The sequence below is a fragment of the Scardinius erythrophthalmus genome, assembly GCF_964197995.2.
Source record: "Scardinius erythrophthalmus genome assembly, chromosome: 20".
Lineage (NCBI taxonomy): Eukaryota > Metazoa > Chordata > Actinopteri > Cypriniformes > Leuciscidae > Scardinius > Scardinius erythrophthalmus.
The window spans coordinates 33,471,955-33,489,812 of NC_138240.1; the positions used below are offsets into that span (position 1 = coordinate 33,471,955).

Sequence of the window (17,858 nt, forward strand, 5' to 3'; positions counted from 1 at the left end):
GAAACTGGTATGCTTTTTTCCCCGACACGTTTTTAATAGTAAACGTAACCCAGGTTTCCTCTTGACTAGTTCTGCTGTGGTAACTCCGCCCATCACCACCATTAACTCTGCTAATAAAGGAGAGCGAGCGAGAGGCCTGTAGCAGCAGGTTTTTGGGATGGTATCCATGGTGACCTCAGTAGGGTCTAGTTAAGGTATTTCCTGCTTCGCATGTGTCTAACAGGCTCTTAATCCTGACAGGAACAGGGGGCCAGGGAGGGATCAACTTTCCCCACCAAAACACAGCAGAAAAGAATGAAGGAAGAGACAAGAAGATGAGCTAGTCTAGTCTAATTTAGACACAAATAGAAGCTTAAAATGAGGGCGAGTAACCACAGTTTAAATAAGTAAACACTTTTCAAGGTTGGATTGCTTTTAAAAGTTAATTATATACCTGGAATAGCAAAAAGCTATTATACATTTGCACCCACATTGCTTTGGGAAAAATATTTTAATTGGCCTTTTGTGACAACATGCCCCAACAGCAGGCATAATATGGGGTAAATAGTCACATTTTTGCACATAGTCCAACCATTGTTTTAAACAATACTATAATTAATGCATTTTTATTAATTTTATTGGTAGCACTATATTTTACAGTCCTGTCGCACATGGACATACTATGTACTTATTATAATAATTTCAATAACTGGGTAATAACTAGGTACTAACCCTAAACCTAACCTATTAAATTACCAGTACTTTCTTTGGTAAGTACACGCAAGTGCACATTCTGATTTTTTTTTTTTTTTTTTTTTTACTTTTTAACTGGTTCCCAACCTGACATTTACGAAAAATAGAGACCAGTTTCAACCTTTATATTTTCAACCAATATGACAGCATTCAAAGAAACTAACTTCAACCCTAAATAAGCACTTGACCTCAGTGTCAGTGAGCCAGAAATATTTCACATTATAATTGATGAATTCATATTACAGATACACAACTGACCATAAGTTCATGACAATGAGGTTCCAATTTCCTCTTGGCATTTTGAATTGAGCAGAACAGATGCCGAAAACATTTTGCACCAGTCACCAGAGAAGCTGTTTACTGTGAGGTATCAAGTGAGTATTCCGCAATAATCACACAGGGAGAAAACTATACAGCTGCTTTATGATTTATAGTCATTAATCGACATGCTTCCTTTCCAGGATATTAAATAGTGGCATGTTACCAAGCCATCAGTCACTTCAAAGCACAGAACTCCATGCAATACAAGCTGAGGACATGCACCGGTGTGCGAGCTATACAGTCCAGATGTCGTCTGGCACAACCACTACACTGGAAATAAGAGCATTAAATTGAAGAAAAAAAAAAAACTTATGATGGGGAAACAAATTTGGTGTAGAGGTTGTTTAAAAAAATAGGAAATAAAAAATGAAAGCCAAAGAGTTATATCTATTGAAATCTTTTTTTAATTTTTTTTTTATGAATATTTTAAAAAGGTTTATGTATATTAGGTCTGTCAATAGATGAAAAATTTCGACTTGGATAACATAAAAAAAAAAAAAACGTGATTAATCGCACGCGTATCGTGAAAATAAGCATATACAGTTTATCTTGTTTAACGCATTCTTTTTTCTTTTTTTTTTTGCTATCATTTGCTATATCCAGCAAAGTAAACCACCAGATTGACGATTCTCAAAAAACGAAATTTTGCAAGCCTTTTTTCCCCAGGTAAATTTAGAGGTCTTTCCAAAAGAGGAAACTTGGAGACTCCTAAAGGACACTAAATAACCAAATGAGTAACCAAAGCACCTAGAAGAAAAAAACATTACAGAAAAAAAACTTTCTCCAGCCAAGAAATGTAGTTTGCGTATCATCAGGCCCACACAGTGGTGTCCCGTTCAGTCTGTATTTAACTTGCGCTCTTCATAATCACAGAATATGACAGAGCTGTGTTTTAAAGTGAAACACACACTGGAATGAAGAATAGCTCTTTGTGTAAGTGTGCACACAACGTGACTGCACATTTAGCAGTCACCTTATAACGGTCTTGTTTGTATTATGATTAATTAAACAGCCCTACGTCTAACTCCACTAACTTTAAAATATGCACCCTGGCAAGCCGAGTCACTCCCCATGAAATCTCAAGACTGTTAATCTTCCAGATTCTCTGACCAGATTAGGTTGGATTTAAGTCCACATTTTTGGAAAAGCAACCCAGCTGGAATAGCCATTGCATTTTTTCTTTCCTGCTGCAATCCATTAGGAAAAAATGATTGACATGCCTGAAAATCATGTTAATTATGTTAAATCATGAAAGGGATTTTTTTTTTTTTTTGGGCGAAGGACAAAATGAGAGGTGAGCGAGTGAGACTGATATGGCAGAGAGGCCTTTCAGGATACAAGAGAGGAAGCAATACATGAAGAGAATGACCACAGGGATTTCCTTTCATGACAGAACGATGGTCAAGTAGAGAAGAGGAAAAGATGGAAGTAGGAAGCTAGAGCCAGAGCAACTGCAAAAAAGGCCAGAAAAAGACCAACCCTTTATCTCAGATCTGATCGGCAGGTGATTATATATACAGTAGTCATTTACATTTCATATACATTTGAAGAAAAAGTTCATCAAAGTTGTCCTAAGACAAGAACAGATATTGTTCATTCATTCATTCAATTCATGTATAACTTTGATGAAAGGTTTTGATCCACTTCGAATGTTGACTACTGTGTGTGTGTGTGTGTGTGTGTGTGTATATATATATATATATATATATATATATATATATATATATATATATATATATATATATATATATATATATATATATATATATATATGTATATATATAGTAAAAGTAAAAATCGGCATTGGCGAGTGTATGAAACAGCGTCAGTCGCCCATTGGCCAGTAACAATTTTTTTTAATTCAAACAAATGCAATGTTTTGATAACAGTTACAAATGTGAAGACTCTCTTTACAGTGCTTCATCACAAAAATGTCAGCCTTTCCAATGTAAATATTCAAGTGCTGGAACACGCGAAAGGGAATTTGTTACTGACGCGCTGTGTGGGAAGTTTAACATCTAAAAGCAGCGCCTCTCCGAGAGCGTGTGAAGTTCAGCTCTCTTTCATGCCTTCCTGTGCTTCAATGGACAAATTCACTCAAAACTCTACTCTCGGCGAGTATCCTAGTAAACATAGTCGGTTATGTCTTTAATGAACGCAAACACAAAACGCACGATGTGTGCGTGCATTCGCTCTTAAAGTGACAGTATCCTAATAATCCTGCTAGTGTCTGCATTTTTAATGTTAACCAAACAACAGAGGACAAAGAAGAAAAAAAAACACTCACTGCTCTTGAACTTTAAAAAGGATATGAAGACTATGCAGTGTTATTTATTTGATTAGCCTACTTTATTCAAATTTAGTAGCCGAAGAGCACTGTTTATTTCATTGGTATGTATTGTATTTATGTCAAGTTAAGTAAACTGACTGTTTACTTGTCTTTAAAAATGTAGGCTATTAAATGTATATTAAGCTAGAAGTTTGTGCTGTGGAATCAAACTGGTATAGAGGAATGTGAATTTTCACTGGTATCTATAATGTTGGTGTCATAACTGCCTGTTTTTGTGTCACGGCTGGTAAATTTTCTGAAGTCACCGGCCATTCACAGGTGTGGCAAAAAAATTGTTTTAGGCCCTGTATATATACACCGTATATATAGGAGGTTTAGTCTCAATAACAGATTGAAATGTGCACAGTCACAAAGAATACCACACAAAGAAAGTGGAATGTGACTAGTAAGTGACCAAATTTGATTATTCCTCTGACTATCAGTCCATTACTTGTGATTAACGAAGGTGTGGGCACAGTGTGACAGAAGAATACACACACACACACACACCTCCCCTACCATTAACCTGCCTTATGCTAGCCTGCGTCAATTAAAGCCCACATCAGGACTTGGATGCTAATGGCATTTGTTCACAATGGCCACGGTTGTACAAACATAATCACTGCTTGCCTACACGTAAATGTGCTCATGTACACGCAGGGGTAGGAATGAGATCAGCGTGCCCTGCTGAATCACAGCCATTGTTTCCCCCAAAGTATTTATTCATCTCCTTTTAGATGGTCAGCGTGTTTTACAGAAAGGAAGACTGAGAATGAGAGAATGATGTGGCAAGGATAAGAAAAGTGGCATACATTAAAGAGCATCAATGGACATTAATCATGAACAACAGGAATTAGATAGATGGAAACGCACATATTAACAGTATGTTTCTATATCCTTTAAGTAATTTAATGGGAATATTGGGAATACTATTGAGTGACAAGCAAATCAGTAAATTGTGTTTTTCAATATACTGATTCAAAACTGGTTCATTGATAAAGGTTTGAAGTAGGAAATTAATTTTACATCTATTGTAGTATCTGCGACCAGAGCAAGTTTTACAAATGTAGAGAGGAGTCATAGCCGGAGACTAGTAGTCGCCAACCAAAACAACAAAAATAATGAGCTTAAGTCTTGTTTAACTAATCTTAAAGTATTAAAAACAGTTTTTGTTAATTGAAATGAAGATGCAGTAAAATAAATCTGAAATATTAAAGGTAAACTAACTAATTCAACTAACCAAAATAAAATAAGCTGAATTTGAAGTACTAAAATTACTAGAACTAAAATACAAATACACTAAATAGCTAAATAGAAATATGAAATGACCATGATGATTATAATAACGAAACCTCATAACAAAATTACAAAGACTGAAATGTAACTTAAAATCTAAAAATAAAAGCTCATTTTAAGAATTATAAATACTACGTATTACATAAATACTAAAATAACACTAACAGTTTATAATCATTAACAATAGATAGTTAAATATTAATTATATAAAAGGCATAAAGTATCAAATAAGACAAAGGAAAAATAAAAAAATATTAAATGTTAAATATAAATACCTAGGTTATGATTTGCTAGAATTTTTCCTGCTTTCAATTAAATATGCCTTGGGCTTTTGAAAGTGTCTTCCGATCCCAAAACATTTAAAAGGGTTTAAAGTTAAAATGCTACTTAAGGAAGTCTGTTATTTGTGCAGGTTGTATTCCCACCTAGGGGGAAAAAAACAAATGTAACCAAATGCTGGAGTGTCAGTCACTCATCAACAGCTGAAACTATCATTTACGCCACAGGAGGCCTGAGGGGAGAGAAGGAAAAGTGCTCTCTGTCCTGACAGGAGGAAGAAGGGAGAGGAGGAGTAGAGGAAATGCTTACAGGGTATCAACACGCTCGGCCATTTGGCTGTCAAGCATTAAGTGGGTAAAAGGTAATTCATCAAGGGTCTTCCTCCCTTCATTATAGTCACAATAAAGTCTCTTAGGGAAGTGTTCAAACAAATGGCAAAAAATAAAATATATTATCAAAATAGTCGGATGCATGGGGATAAAAAATAACAACAACGTATTGTTGCGAACCACCAATTTGAGCATCTAGGGTGTTAGATCCGCACTAACTTGAAATATTGTTTAAAGTCTCCCTGTAGTCAATCATTTTATCCCTTAAAACTCATCTTTGATCACCAAAATGACATATTTAAAAACAATTTCCTTGAAAAAAATTATTCATGCCTTAAAATAGCTTGAATGTAAATCTACATCCTTGCTTCATTTAGTATACGCGGTTCTATGAATATGCAAATTAGCCACGCCTCCACTCACACCAGCCAGTCGTACGATAATTATCGTATTTATACAATGAAAAAAAATCCCATAATGTACGATAATTTCAGAATTTTTGTGACAAATGATGGTCGTTGTAATCATAGGGCTTCTATACTCATTTATCTAGCTGTGTACATCTACCGCCATGATTGTGAGGAGAACGTGTACGTGGTGTTACGAATGTCTCTCATCTCACATTACGTCTTCTCGGCCAATCATCGTGGAGAATGACTCTCTCACGAGCACAAGTTAACGTTCCTGCCGCTGCACTTAGTTGTTTCCAAGCTGAGGTTGATAGTTTAGCAATAAAGTAATTTGCAAGTCGCGCAAGTTTGGTCTTGATAAATAGCTGTATTCTGTACAATATTTTTCTTCAAAATACGATAATTTTGAGATTCTGGTATGATAATTGGACATTTCCAATCTGGCAACACAGACAGCAGCTCAGAGAACCACTTGTTGACGATCACACGTTGAACCGTGTTTTCGGTTCACTGCAGTTTTAAGGAGAATATACTCAGCAATGGTGTTGACTTATGAATTTACACATGGTTTGTCTTAATGCACATTAAAACCACCACATAAACATATAAACAACATTGAAAGCTGGATTTTCACCACAGGCGGACTTTTTCGTGCAATGCAAGTTTTCTTGAACAGCACTACAGTACCCACAGGGCTACGCTTCACAGCTCTGCACTCAAACGTGCTTCATTTTCCCAGAAACATGATCTCCACTGTGGAACCGCTCCACAGGGCGGAGTACTTTCTGTGTCTTCTTTTAAAAGCAGTAATTTATAGCGTCTCAGGTAGTCAACTCTTCCCCTTTACAACAAACACCTTTTCATTACAAAAGGAGGATGATGAGACAACGGAGAGGGAGAGAGAGAGAGAGAGAGAGAGAGAGAGGGGGAAGAGGTATCTCTGCATAGCCGGAGGATACAGATGGCAGCTATTTCACACCTCCAGCTCTGGGGTCCACGTTTATTTAAAGCCTTCACAGTCGGCCAGAGCAGAAGTGACCGCTCATTTTATAATGCAACGCAAGGCATTCAGAAGTCTCCCGGGAACACTGTATTTCCGAAACCCAAAAGACGGGGATGACGGTAAGGAAGCACGTTCGGGCCTGTGAGAGCCACAGGCACTCGCTCCGCTGGAATGATGCCAAAGGACACATTTTTCAGGGTTTTATTTCAGCTGCTGTTTTTTTGTGTGTTTTTTTTTTAACCCGTTTGCCTTTTTCACTCTCCGTCTATGACTTGAGCGCTTGAAAGTCGTTAGGGTTTTAAATGGCTATTTTGGATATGAGGTGGAAATGGAGAACAAATGGCATCCAATTGTAAACTTCCACAGCTTTCCCCCACGGCATACGACTGACATACACCAAATTGCAGACATGAATATGGTTTGTGAAAGTGCATATAGTGATACGGCATAGCTATACAATCATGTTGTACAATATTGACAGATATCAAAGTCTAGCTCATTTTAATGAGGACAAATTGTGGAAAACAGTATTTTACTTGCTCTTCAGAATAAGAATAATAACAACAACATGACGAAGATAGATGTTTGATGTACTATGTAGGCATAGTTTCCTGAATATACGCTTAAAAATAGGCCACTGAGATATCGTAATGACGTTCTTTTATATGAACACATCTTAATGGTACTATTGCAAAAGAAAACAAAAACAGCCTGTTTAATTCAGGCCCAGACAGAGGGTGGAAAACAATCACACCTGTTTTTGTTGAAAGAGAGCTTAAGCAACATTAAAGTGGGAGAAAAAAATTAAAATAGAAAAAAGCTGCCATAAACACGTAGGATATGGCCAATTTAAAAACTATTTCAGAGAGCTTAATTGCAAAGTGTCTGAGACATGGTTTATTGTTAACACGTCTTCAACTGAGATACAACAAGAGGACTACAAAAAAAAAACCACTTACTCTCTTCTTGGGTGGCTGGTCTGCAATGGGACTGAAGAGCCTGAGTTAGGAGCATTGAGATCAGCAGCAGCATGGTCTTCATCATCGTCATCATCATCATCATCATCAAGGGTTCTCTACATCTGAAGCCCAGCTCTCCATTAAAACAGCTAGGACATCCGCACTGCGTGTGAGGTGAAGAAAACCTGAAAGCGAAACAATTAAGAACATGAGTAGGGTTGGGTACCGAGACCCGGTTCCAATAGGGAACCGGTTCCGACGTAAACGGTAGTAACCAGACCGAATAAGAACGAAACTTTCGGTGCCTGATTTCGGTGCCTGACGTTTTTTACCGCCCCCTATAAAACATCTCGCGGCACGAATGATCCAATAATAAAACATCTCCAGTAAACCAGCAGAGCGAGCATTAATTTAGTTCGTTTGTTAAATAAGAGGCGATCTAGCGCTGAAATGCGTTTTTTAAATCAAGTGATCAAAGTGCTCGTTGCCGCTGCGATCAGTGGCGCGGATACAGTGTTTTCTCTTGTGGGACACCGCACTGTCACTCGGACGCGCGCTTCGTTGCGGAGATCGATCTATTTATGAGGCGCCGTCTATATGATTATGTGCGCGGAGAGTTTGTGTGTGTGTGTGTGTGTGTGTGTGTGTGCTCGCGTCTCAGATGAGTATGCGCGGAGAGTTCCGCGCGTCTCGTGTGTGTAGAGTTTGCGTGTTTGTGCGTGAGCGACTTTAGATGTGATGTTGAGCATTTCATATTAGTTTGAGCATTCAGCAGTATACATGTATGACTACTTAGTAGGCTTATGTGTATGCAAGGGTTTCATATGTGCGTGAATGAAGTTTGATTTAAAGGGATACTCCACTTTAAAATGAAAATTATGTCATCATATACTCACCCTCATGTTGTTTCAATTCTTTATGAATTTCTTTCTTCTGCTGAACAGAAAGGAAGATATTTAGAATAATATCAGTAACCAGACAGTTTCTTTTCTCATTTACTTCCATAGTATTTTTTTTCCTACTAGCCTATGGAAGTCAATGAGACCAGAAACTGTCTGGTTACTGATATTATTCTAAATATCTTCCTTCCTGTTCAGCAGAAGAAAGAAATTCATACAGGTTTGAAACAACATGAGGGTGAGTATATATATATATTGGTGAGTGGGATAGGTAGGTGGATGTAGGTGTATGTTAGGGAGAGAATCTGTGTATGAATGTGTTGTGTCTGAATGAATTTATGTGTTTTTGTAATGTTGTTATTTATTATTATTTTTTGTTTATGGTTTGTTTTGTATTCTGTATTTGTGTTTATAGGACCCTCTTGAAAATGAGATGTTGCATCTCAAGAGGCTATCCTTCAATAAATTCAAATTCAAATATGATGACAGAATTTTCATTTTAAAGTGGAGTATCCCTTTAAGCCCTAGACGACGCCTATCTATTCATTCTGGTGAAATCACAAAATATAATGGACACAAAGTGTCCCTGCTTGATATACAACCACTGATGAGCATAATCGTAAAATCGTCGCCTGACTAAAGTTCAAGTTCAGCTGCCAGTGTTCCTCTTCGGATAAGTCTAATATTTTAATGCCAACTGCAAATCTTGCATATCAAGTATGAAGTATATCAATATCAAGTATATTTATATGAGGCTATACTGTGTGTGTTAAATATTTCTGCTCAGTGTCAGATATTTCTCTGTTTTGTAAAAGTCATAATATGAGAAGACAAAATTTTGATGTTAACTCAAGTGTTTTCGGCTACATCAGTAGCCTTTTAAACGGCACAATTTTTCATTTAATCAGAAATCAGAAAATCTTTTTCAGAAAATCACACACACACACACACACACACACACACACACACACACACACACACACACACACACACACACACACACACACACACACACACACAGAGGTATTATTTTTTTGATAAAGTGTGTGCGGTTTAGTTTTGTTAAGTACCGTTTCAAGAACCGTTTAAGCACCGGAACCGTTTGAAAAATACCGAGTAGGTACTGGTATCGGATAAAACCCAACCGATACCCAACCCTAAACATGAGCCTTTCATAATGTGGCATTTATGTTAGCTGGTGATATTTTTCTCCACACACCAGTCCATTCTTATGCCAGCATTCATTTCAGATGCAAAAACCATACTAAATTAGTTAAACATACAATAACCTTCTCTTTAGAGTAACTTGAACTGAGGAATTGTACAAATTAGGGACGCTACTGCCGAAATTAATCTTATGGCTTAATAGAAAAGAATCCCTGACAGAGAGAGAATCCCAGTAAAACTCTATAATAAGAGTCACAGAAACCCCTACATGCTTGAGCAGCACAGATCAAAGTTTCTTATAAACAGCCTGATAAAACTCTCCATCCATTTGAGCTGTAACCATGAAGCAGACGAAAACATAACTTTGCTGAATAAGGTCAATACTGGAACAGCGCGTCCTTTAAGAACTCAAGGATTTTAACCTCAGACTTTTCCACTACATCATTGTGTCTTTAATGAGTTTGCTTTAACAAAATCACCTTGAACAGTCAGCTAACGTGGCACTCTTTCATTTTAGTTAAATTATTTATTGAAGACAATGCAAATGTGGAAATTTGATTGCATAAACCTTAAATATTTTTTAGTGGAAAGAACCGTTTCGTAGCGCAGATCTGCGGGAGATCTTACAAACACACGCAAGTAAAACGCACAGAAACACAAACACACTCTTCACAGATATCTGTCAACTCTGAGCTGGTTTAGACCCCAGCATGACCCCTTCACGCCATTTGTCCTAATAGCTATCGGAACTCCTCGTTCAAACATCATTTACACATTTCAACACACACCCCACTACGAGCGGATTGGTCTGAAAAAAAGCACCGTTTCACAATTCATCTGGCAGATGTTTTTCCTTCAGAATGTTTAGCTGTGGCAATGTGTGTGTCTTTGCTTGCATTTGGGATTTTGCTTCTAATTCACAAATTTAAATAAACTGGGGGAAAAAAAAATCTTAATATGGTTAAAGCTAAAGGTTATATGAACCCTAGACTTTCTAAAAAAACTAAATGAAAACTCAACTTACCATATAGTGTGGCTATTCAACATAACACAAGAAAAAAACCTCAAGAAATATCCTGGCGAGTCAGTGATGTCGTGAATCGTTTTTAATTCTCGAGAGAGATCAGGACCCGGTTGCACCAGCTGTGCGTAAGTTACAACTTAGCATAGCTTTGAAGAAAATGGGCAACAACTTATGCACTGCTAAATATTTTTGCATTTGCACCATTAAGCTTAGTTGAAGTGTAACTCTTCGTATAAACTAAACATTTACTGAAGCCTCCGATCTGGAGAAACGGGGAGAGATGTTGGAATAGCAGACAGACTGAACTGCATCAATACCCGACAGACTTCAAGTCTTTAGACATTTATGATAATTCTTACATTTACACTCACTAACATTTTAAGTAAGAGAACATTATGTGAAAAGATTACTTTGTTAGCGGCTCTTCAACACGAACCCATCCTAAAAGAGTGTCACTGTGTGCATAGATCACATCAATAAATGTCTTGCTTATGTTTTTTGTATCAGTATTTATTTAATGATCCTTATTTATTGCGTTTCAAATACAGTTTCTGAATGTTATTTACATAAAACATGTATTGTGTTATTCATGATTAAGTAGTATCGTATTTAGCTAATATTTGGAAGTTTTTACCGTTACGTGAGACAATTACCGTTAGTTACGTGAGAAGAAAAGTTAGAAGGAAGGATAAACTGAAATTCACAGCATTTCAACAGCTTCTGCTCACATATTTGAAGGCTGCTATTGGATCGTTGAAGGTAAACGTCATATTATGTGACTATGCATTACTTTACAGAGGGTTTACGACCTACTAGCTATGTTCTGCTTTAAGAACAAATTGTGCAACTGAATAAAGTACAGAGTTAGTTACAAACTAGCTAGTAGTTACTAAGCCTCTAGTGTGGGCTTTATGTTCAAATTTAAGAAGAAACTTACGAACGGCTGGAGCAATCCTACCTAGAAGCATCATGCCTATTCAAACTGGACACATGCCATTCAAGCCAAGCCAAGTGCATTTCGAATGTAACTTCTATAAATATTAAGGAATACATTTACACTAATTTCTCTTACAGCTATCATTTCTTGCATTTCTCTAGTCTAATATTTTACAGAATAATGCAATGAGATGTCTATCACCTTCACCAGCTGCTCTAATAAAGACAGGAAATTTGGAAAAACACCAAGAAATGAGATTTGATACACATAACATTTTTCCCATTGAGTTTGGGTTGGTTTCATTTTTCAAGCCATGTCTGCAGCTGGAACAAACCAGAAGAACAGATGATTGGAGAGACGGGCAAACGGTCAGAGGTGTGGGAGCTTGTGTCAGACACGGCAAAAGACACTTACGTCAACATACCAATGATCATCTCCAGGGCAAAAACATACAGAAGAAAGCCCACACACATCAGACTACATGGAAAAGCAAGAAAACAAAGACCTACTAATCTAAATCTGCTCTGTTTTAGTAATATACTGAAGAGTAACAATATACAGTGCGAACGAGACATGACAAAACCAGGAAGCTTCCATTATAATCAAGGCGACATGGTGTAAATAAGAGATTAGGCATCATCTTATTGCAGTAAACTATTATTATTATTTGAGGAAGACAGTTCTCAGCTTGTAGTGGAATATTGGCTGCACACAAAACTCAGTATTGCATTACAATATCAAGGGACATTTTATACATTTCTAATTTATTTAATCAATTTCTCTACAGTTTTTTTTTTCTTCTCAAAACAAAAAAAGGTTGAACACAGTCCATGGGAAACTCCCATCAGGACAGGTGAGCTAAGAGGAACCGGATACGATGAACAGCTACGATTTGCAACAAGTATCTTTAAACCTTCAGATGTTAGCTAATCCTTAGTTGATTGCTCTTTAACACATGCTAGTTCTTTTTTTCAGCCATGGTCTGATATATTATCGAAGATAACATGTTTGAATTTCTTATCCTCTGTCTACATGTCTACATCCTCTGCAATATTGCATCCATTAAATGTGTAAAAAATTCAGAACTAAAAGTATATTAAGTACTAAATTTGAGTAAACGTGCTCATTTTATCTCTCGTTTTCTCAGTGTAGTCTTTTTACTGAAGCAACAGGTCAAGTTTACATGGCTGGAACGAAGTACCCTAAACTAGTTTTAACTGTTAAACACATTTAATGAATATGCTTTTGGGGAAACAAAAATGGTATAGTTTGAGAAAATCACAAACCAGAAGGCTTAGTTTAAGACTAAATTACTTGGCTGAGTTTCCGCTGATGTAAATGTTTGAACATTTTTTTTTTTTAAACAAGTTCCTCTGTTTACGTGTACTATTTCTAAGTAAAACAAACAGCAGAACAAACATCCAGCTGATTATATTTAAAGTTTTTTCCACGGTATTCACTTTGAGAGGGAAAGACTTGCAGACGGTCGAGAGAGAGAGAGAGAGAGAGAGAGAGAGGGAGAGGGAGAGGGAGAGGGAGAGGGAGAGGGAGAGGGAGAGGGAGAGGGAGAGAGAGAGAGAGAGAGAGAGAGAGAGAGAGAGAGAGAGAGAGAGAGAGAGAGAGAGGGAGAGCATGGAATAAAAAGAAATCGGCCAAGTCAAGTGGAAGGAGAAGTTAGTACCCTAATTAATGAACCCCAGCATGTTTTTCTCTCTCTGATCATTGGAGGGGAACATGGCGAGAGCGTATAGCAGGCCCAGCTCATTACTACTGGAGCGGAACATTCCAGAGAACAGCATTGGTTTGTGTCGGAGACGGGACGCCTGACCTCACTCATTCCAGTGCCGGTGGGAGCCAGAGCCATAGTTGGCCCACCAAACCAAGAGTCTCCAGACTGCCACTCCATAGGGAGGCTATTAAGGCCAGGCTGATGAACTTTACCTGCAAAAGTCTTTACTAGCCACATTTCCATTACCCTTCAAATTGGGCGAATTGAAAATACACCCAATGGAAACGAGTAAATTTCGCAAAAACTTCCATGTATCGGAAAAAACCTTTACTCTCGCATGATCTAATTTTACTCTCACACGCCAAAACATTTTCCATGATTTTCGATTGTGAGAAGAAAAATGGCATTTTATAACATTGGTTCATGGAAACGCCGTCATTTCGCAATTGTTTTTTATCGACATTTAGAAAATATTCTATAATGTTCTTGAAAAAACGAGATCCCAGATGAGCCCCCAACGAAACTGAATCTGGTGTTTCATATTAAGGACCTCATATTATACCCTAACCTTTCATATGCAAAACAAATCTGATTTAAGACAACTAAGGCAGCCATTTTGCTTTGTCACAGATGTGTTGATGTAAACAAAATAAGGCATTGTAACGCATCTCTCCATTTTGAGACCTAATCTCCTCCTAAAGTTTCATGCTTAAGCTCTCAGACAGTTGTGTAATAGTAACTTTCCTTTTAAAAGTGCTGGGCGATGGTTTACTGTGCCAGCCCAGCCCTGCCAGCCCAGTAAATTAAAGGGCAAAGAATTCCTCTTCTCTCCAAACTCTTAACAGCGTACATCCACCGGAAGAACAACCACAGCATCTCCATCCATTTGCTTCCTTTCATTTCACTATAAAGCGGTCACTATAAGATCAACACAACAAACCAAAACGAGTGTTTAGGACCGTATGCAGAACACGAAGGCTGGCTCAAATCATTGCGCTCTCTCAAATACATCCATTATTATCCAGAAATGCACAGTAAACTAGCTATTAATGCAACTCAAACTGTCAATGCCAATAAATATATTGCAAAATACTCTTACTTCATTGCAAACCAGATGAACCAGTGACCTGTCTGGAGCGGCTAACAGTAAAATCACTGGTCAGATCCTGAGGGACGAGCAGCCATAATGATTTCCCCTCTAATTTAAGTAATTGATGTAATTATGGACTTAAACAACTACATTTTCACAAGGTCGGTTACAGTTCTTCAGTACTGGCTGAAAAGGACTTAAGAAAACTAGCAACAATACCAAAAATACTTTCCAATGAAAGCACTAAAACTGCTGCATGAATACATGGACCGAACACTGAGCTTTATGTTCAGTGGAAAATAGTTTCAGGATTTAAATTCTCAAGCTACTAAATGGTTCTTGCACACACTGCCTGAAAATGTTCATATCTAATTGACTGTAGTTTGCTCACATTTCTGCATCGACTTGCAACAACTCTGGGTCAAGTCTGCGCATGCAGTCGCCAGCCAGCGTGTCGCCATTCATAAACCACTCTGCTTTTCCATCATGTTCTTCACACCGGTGGAAAGGTGGAAACTGTCCGTGAATGTCTTTACTTGAAATTGCAATGGTGACTTAACAGCAGGGAGAGTATTTAAAAGCTCAACTAGAAGAAAGGATGTAAGTATATGCAACTTTGATGTAAAGCTTCAATGATTAGAAAGTTCAAGACTGTGCTGAACAGTCCAAGAATGAAGGGGGGATGTATTTTGCACTACTCTGAAATTATCTAGTGAGTGATGAGGAAGAAAAAGGGAGTGACACTGTGAGGTGGGTGCAGAATTATTTTGCTATGTACAAAGTGACAGAACAAAAGCCCTATAGCACAGCTAACTAACTACGACTCAAGATTGTTGAATTCATTTCTGTAAAAACATACATTTCTTTAGCTGCCCAAAAGACCTATAGCAAAACAAGACTCAAGCTTGTTGAATTAGGCTAATTTCTGTGAAAACATACATGTCTCTGCCCAAATAAAGACATATATGTGACTTTCAGCTAGAGAGACGTTTTTTTTCTGTCTTTGAAATGCTGAAATGATTTTAGGATTTAATGCGTCTTGTGTCTTTTAACAATGTGTGTGTGTTTTTTCTGAATTATCCTTCTGCCACGGTGCCATCCAAACTCATACCTCAGTATAGTTATGTTGTTTGTCTTTTTTTTTTCTTTTTTTTTTACTGTGGAAAGATAAACAACTGCAAGAATAAACCTGCCTTCACATCAAGATAACATGCAATTATTTTGGGAAAGGGAATGTGCAAAATCTCATGGATGAAGGGCCAATAATGCATGAAAACATTGATTCACAAAATAATACTAATAATACTAATAATTAAAACAGTGCAGGGGCAAAATTAAAAGTAACTGTCAGGGTCCCAAATAACTAGGGGGGAAATCATTCTTAAGTAACCTAATAGCTTAGAGATGTAACAAATGCTGAACACAATAACACCTTTTCCACAGAAGCAACTAAGTGAAACAGAAATCCAATATCTTAAGCTAAATATGCTTAGATATTCCAATCGATTTTTTTTTTTTCGCTGTACTGTCCTCCTGGATGGCTTCAAATATGAGATGATGTGCGAGAGGGCGCGTGACAGTAGGCTACAGGCACGCGCATCAACTCGCTCTCATAAAAACATCAGATTTGGGGCCATTTGATGATTAAAGCTAATGAGATCCCACAACGAAGGCTACTCATACGAAAACCGTAAGAACAATAAATTAAATAATTAATTAAATAAATAAATAAATAATAATAGCTGGTCAGGCTCAATAAAATACATTAACATTTAAACAAACTGCCCAGTCAAAATGACTTTCCGTCAAAATACATTTTAAAGTGATTTAAAGAAGGGCCTCTTTTGGATTCTGATTCAAGTAACGTTGCAAGATGAGTAGACAAAATGAGAGAAGAAAACGAAAAACACAGCGTTTCTGGAAACAACTGTCATCAAACTCTTCCCAACAGTGTTTTTATACTGTCCTGGCGTTTTTATGAAAACTCTACTAGTATTATTCAAATAAAAAAAAACAGCAAAGCATGTGTATTTGATTACAGACTCTAGCAAGAGTCCATTTACAGGCGTTACTCACCTTTTTCTTTCTGAAGCAAATCCTTTCTGAAAAGAGTCAATCCCAGATCAGATTTAAAAGTTCATAGAATACAGGCTCCCAAAAAGAGTCAATGGACGAAACTCCACATTTCTTCCTCTGTAGTAAGTTTAGCCGTTTTTAGTTTTCATTAAACCACACGGATGTTACTCGTTCGAGTCGCCTGAGTGATAATCGTTTGAAATCAGTGAAAATATTCGGCGGAGACGCGTGCTCGTACTAAAGATCGCGTGAAGATGATTTCGTTAAGTATCATAACGTTTAAGACTCGCTCATAACACCAGCAAACCGATTTTCGACCGTGTTCGTCCGTTTTTCTTCTGAAAATCCCACCCGTGAGGATTCTGTTTTGTTTGCGCTCGTGCGACAAGGAGGTAGAGGGGAAAAAACTTTTACCCCAGTCGCTACTTCGGCCGAAAGTCAAAACTAACCAAAACGATCAAATGCGCTATTACTTGAGTCGCAGTCCTCTGTATAAATCGGTTTAGCTTCGGAAAACTAACTTCACTTTTGAGTGTTTGTACTGGTTTGTAGATAGTCCGTATCGTCGTCGTCCTCCCCCAGCACCACAGAAGATACAGCTGCGAGATTCCGCACTCATGGATGGAGGAGTGTGTGTGTGTGTTCAGAAAGACCTGACTCCCCCTCCATCACTCCAACACCTCAGGACTACCAAACAGCTCGCCCAGTGCATCTTGGGATTGTAGTTTCTGTCACACTGAGACTAAAAGAAAAACAATAAAATTCTACATTTCTTTTGCATTATATTACATTACATTATAAAAATAGAGACACAAGAAAGTTACAGACTGGTTAAAGTCCCCATGAAATCATCACCCACATCAAAAGTTGTTTGGCTTTTAGTATGAATATGTTAGCCATACTGTTGTCTATAAGATAGTGTGATCCAAAAACAATGACAAAATTCGCATTTAGAATTTTACAGTCTCTCACTTTTTCCAATATGGATGAATGATTTTGATGACATCACTCTGCACTTCTAGCCTGGCTCCGCCCTCCTACGTACTTCCGCTCAATTTTCATTTTCCTTCAGTACTTCGTCTGGGTTTGCGGTATATTCTTGGGTTTTCTCCCAATTTTTTGGCCGTCCAATCAGCGAACAGAGGGAGTGGCTGAGAACGATGACGTGTCGTGCGCTAGTTTGATTTGTAGGGTTACGTCACGACCAAAAGTTAGCGATTGGTTATGGCAGATCCAGTAGTTTTAAACTTCAACAGAGTAACCGCCTTCAAGGAAGTT

General features: G+C 37.6%; 1 protein-coding gene across 1 annotated transcript in view; it reads right to left on the bottom strand.

The window, feature by feature from the left end:
• fgfr1a (fibroblast growth factor receptor 1a) overlaps positions 1–17,268 on the bottom strand; it is a 44,574-nt gene extending 27,306 nt beyond the window's left edge. Inside the window, exons 1-2 of the mRNA XM_081348665.1 lie at positions 16,581–17,268; positions 7,659–7,843 (exon numbers count right to left, since the gene is read on the bottom strand). Of these exons, the coding sequence (XP_081204791.1) occupies positions 7,659–7,764 (106 nt within the window). The 5' untranslated portion in view covers positions 7,765–7,843; positions 16,581–17,268. The remainder of the gene's footprint in view (positions 1–7,658; positions 7,844–16,580) is intronic.
• Positions 17,269–17,858: the final 590 nt, after the last annotated feature.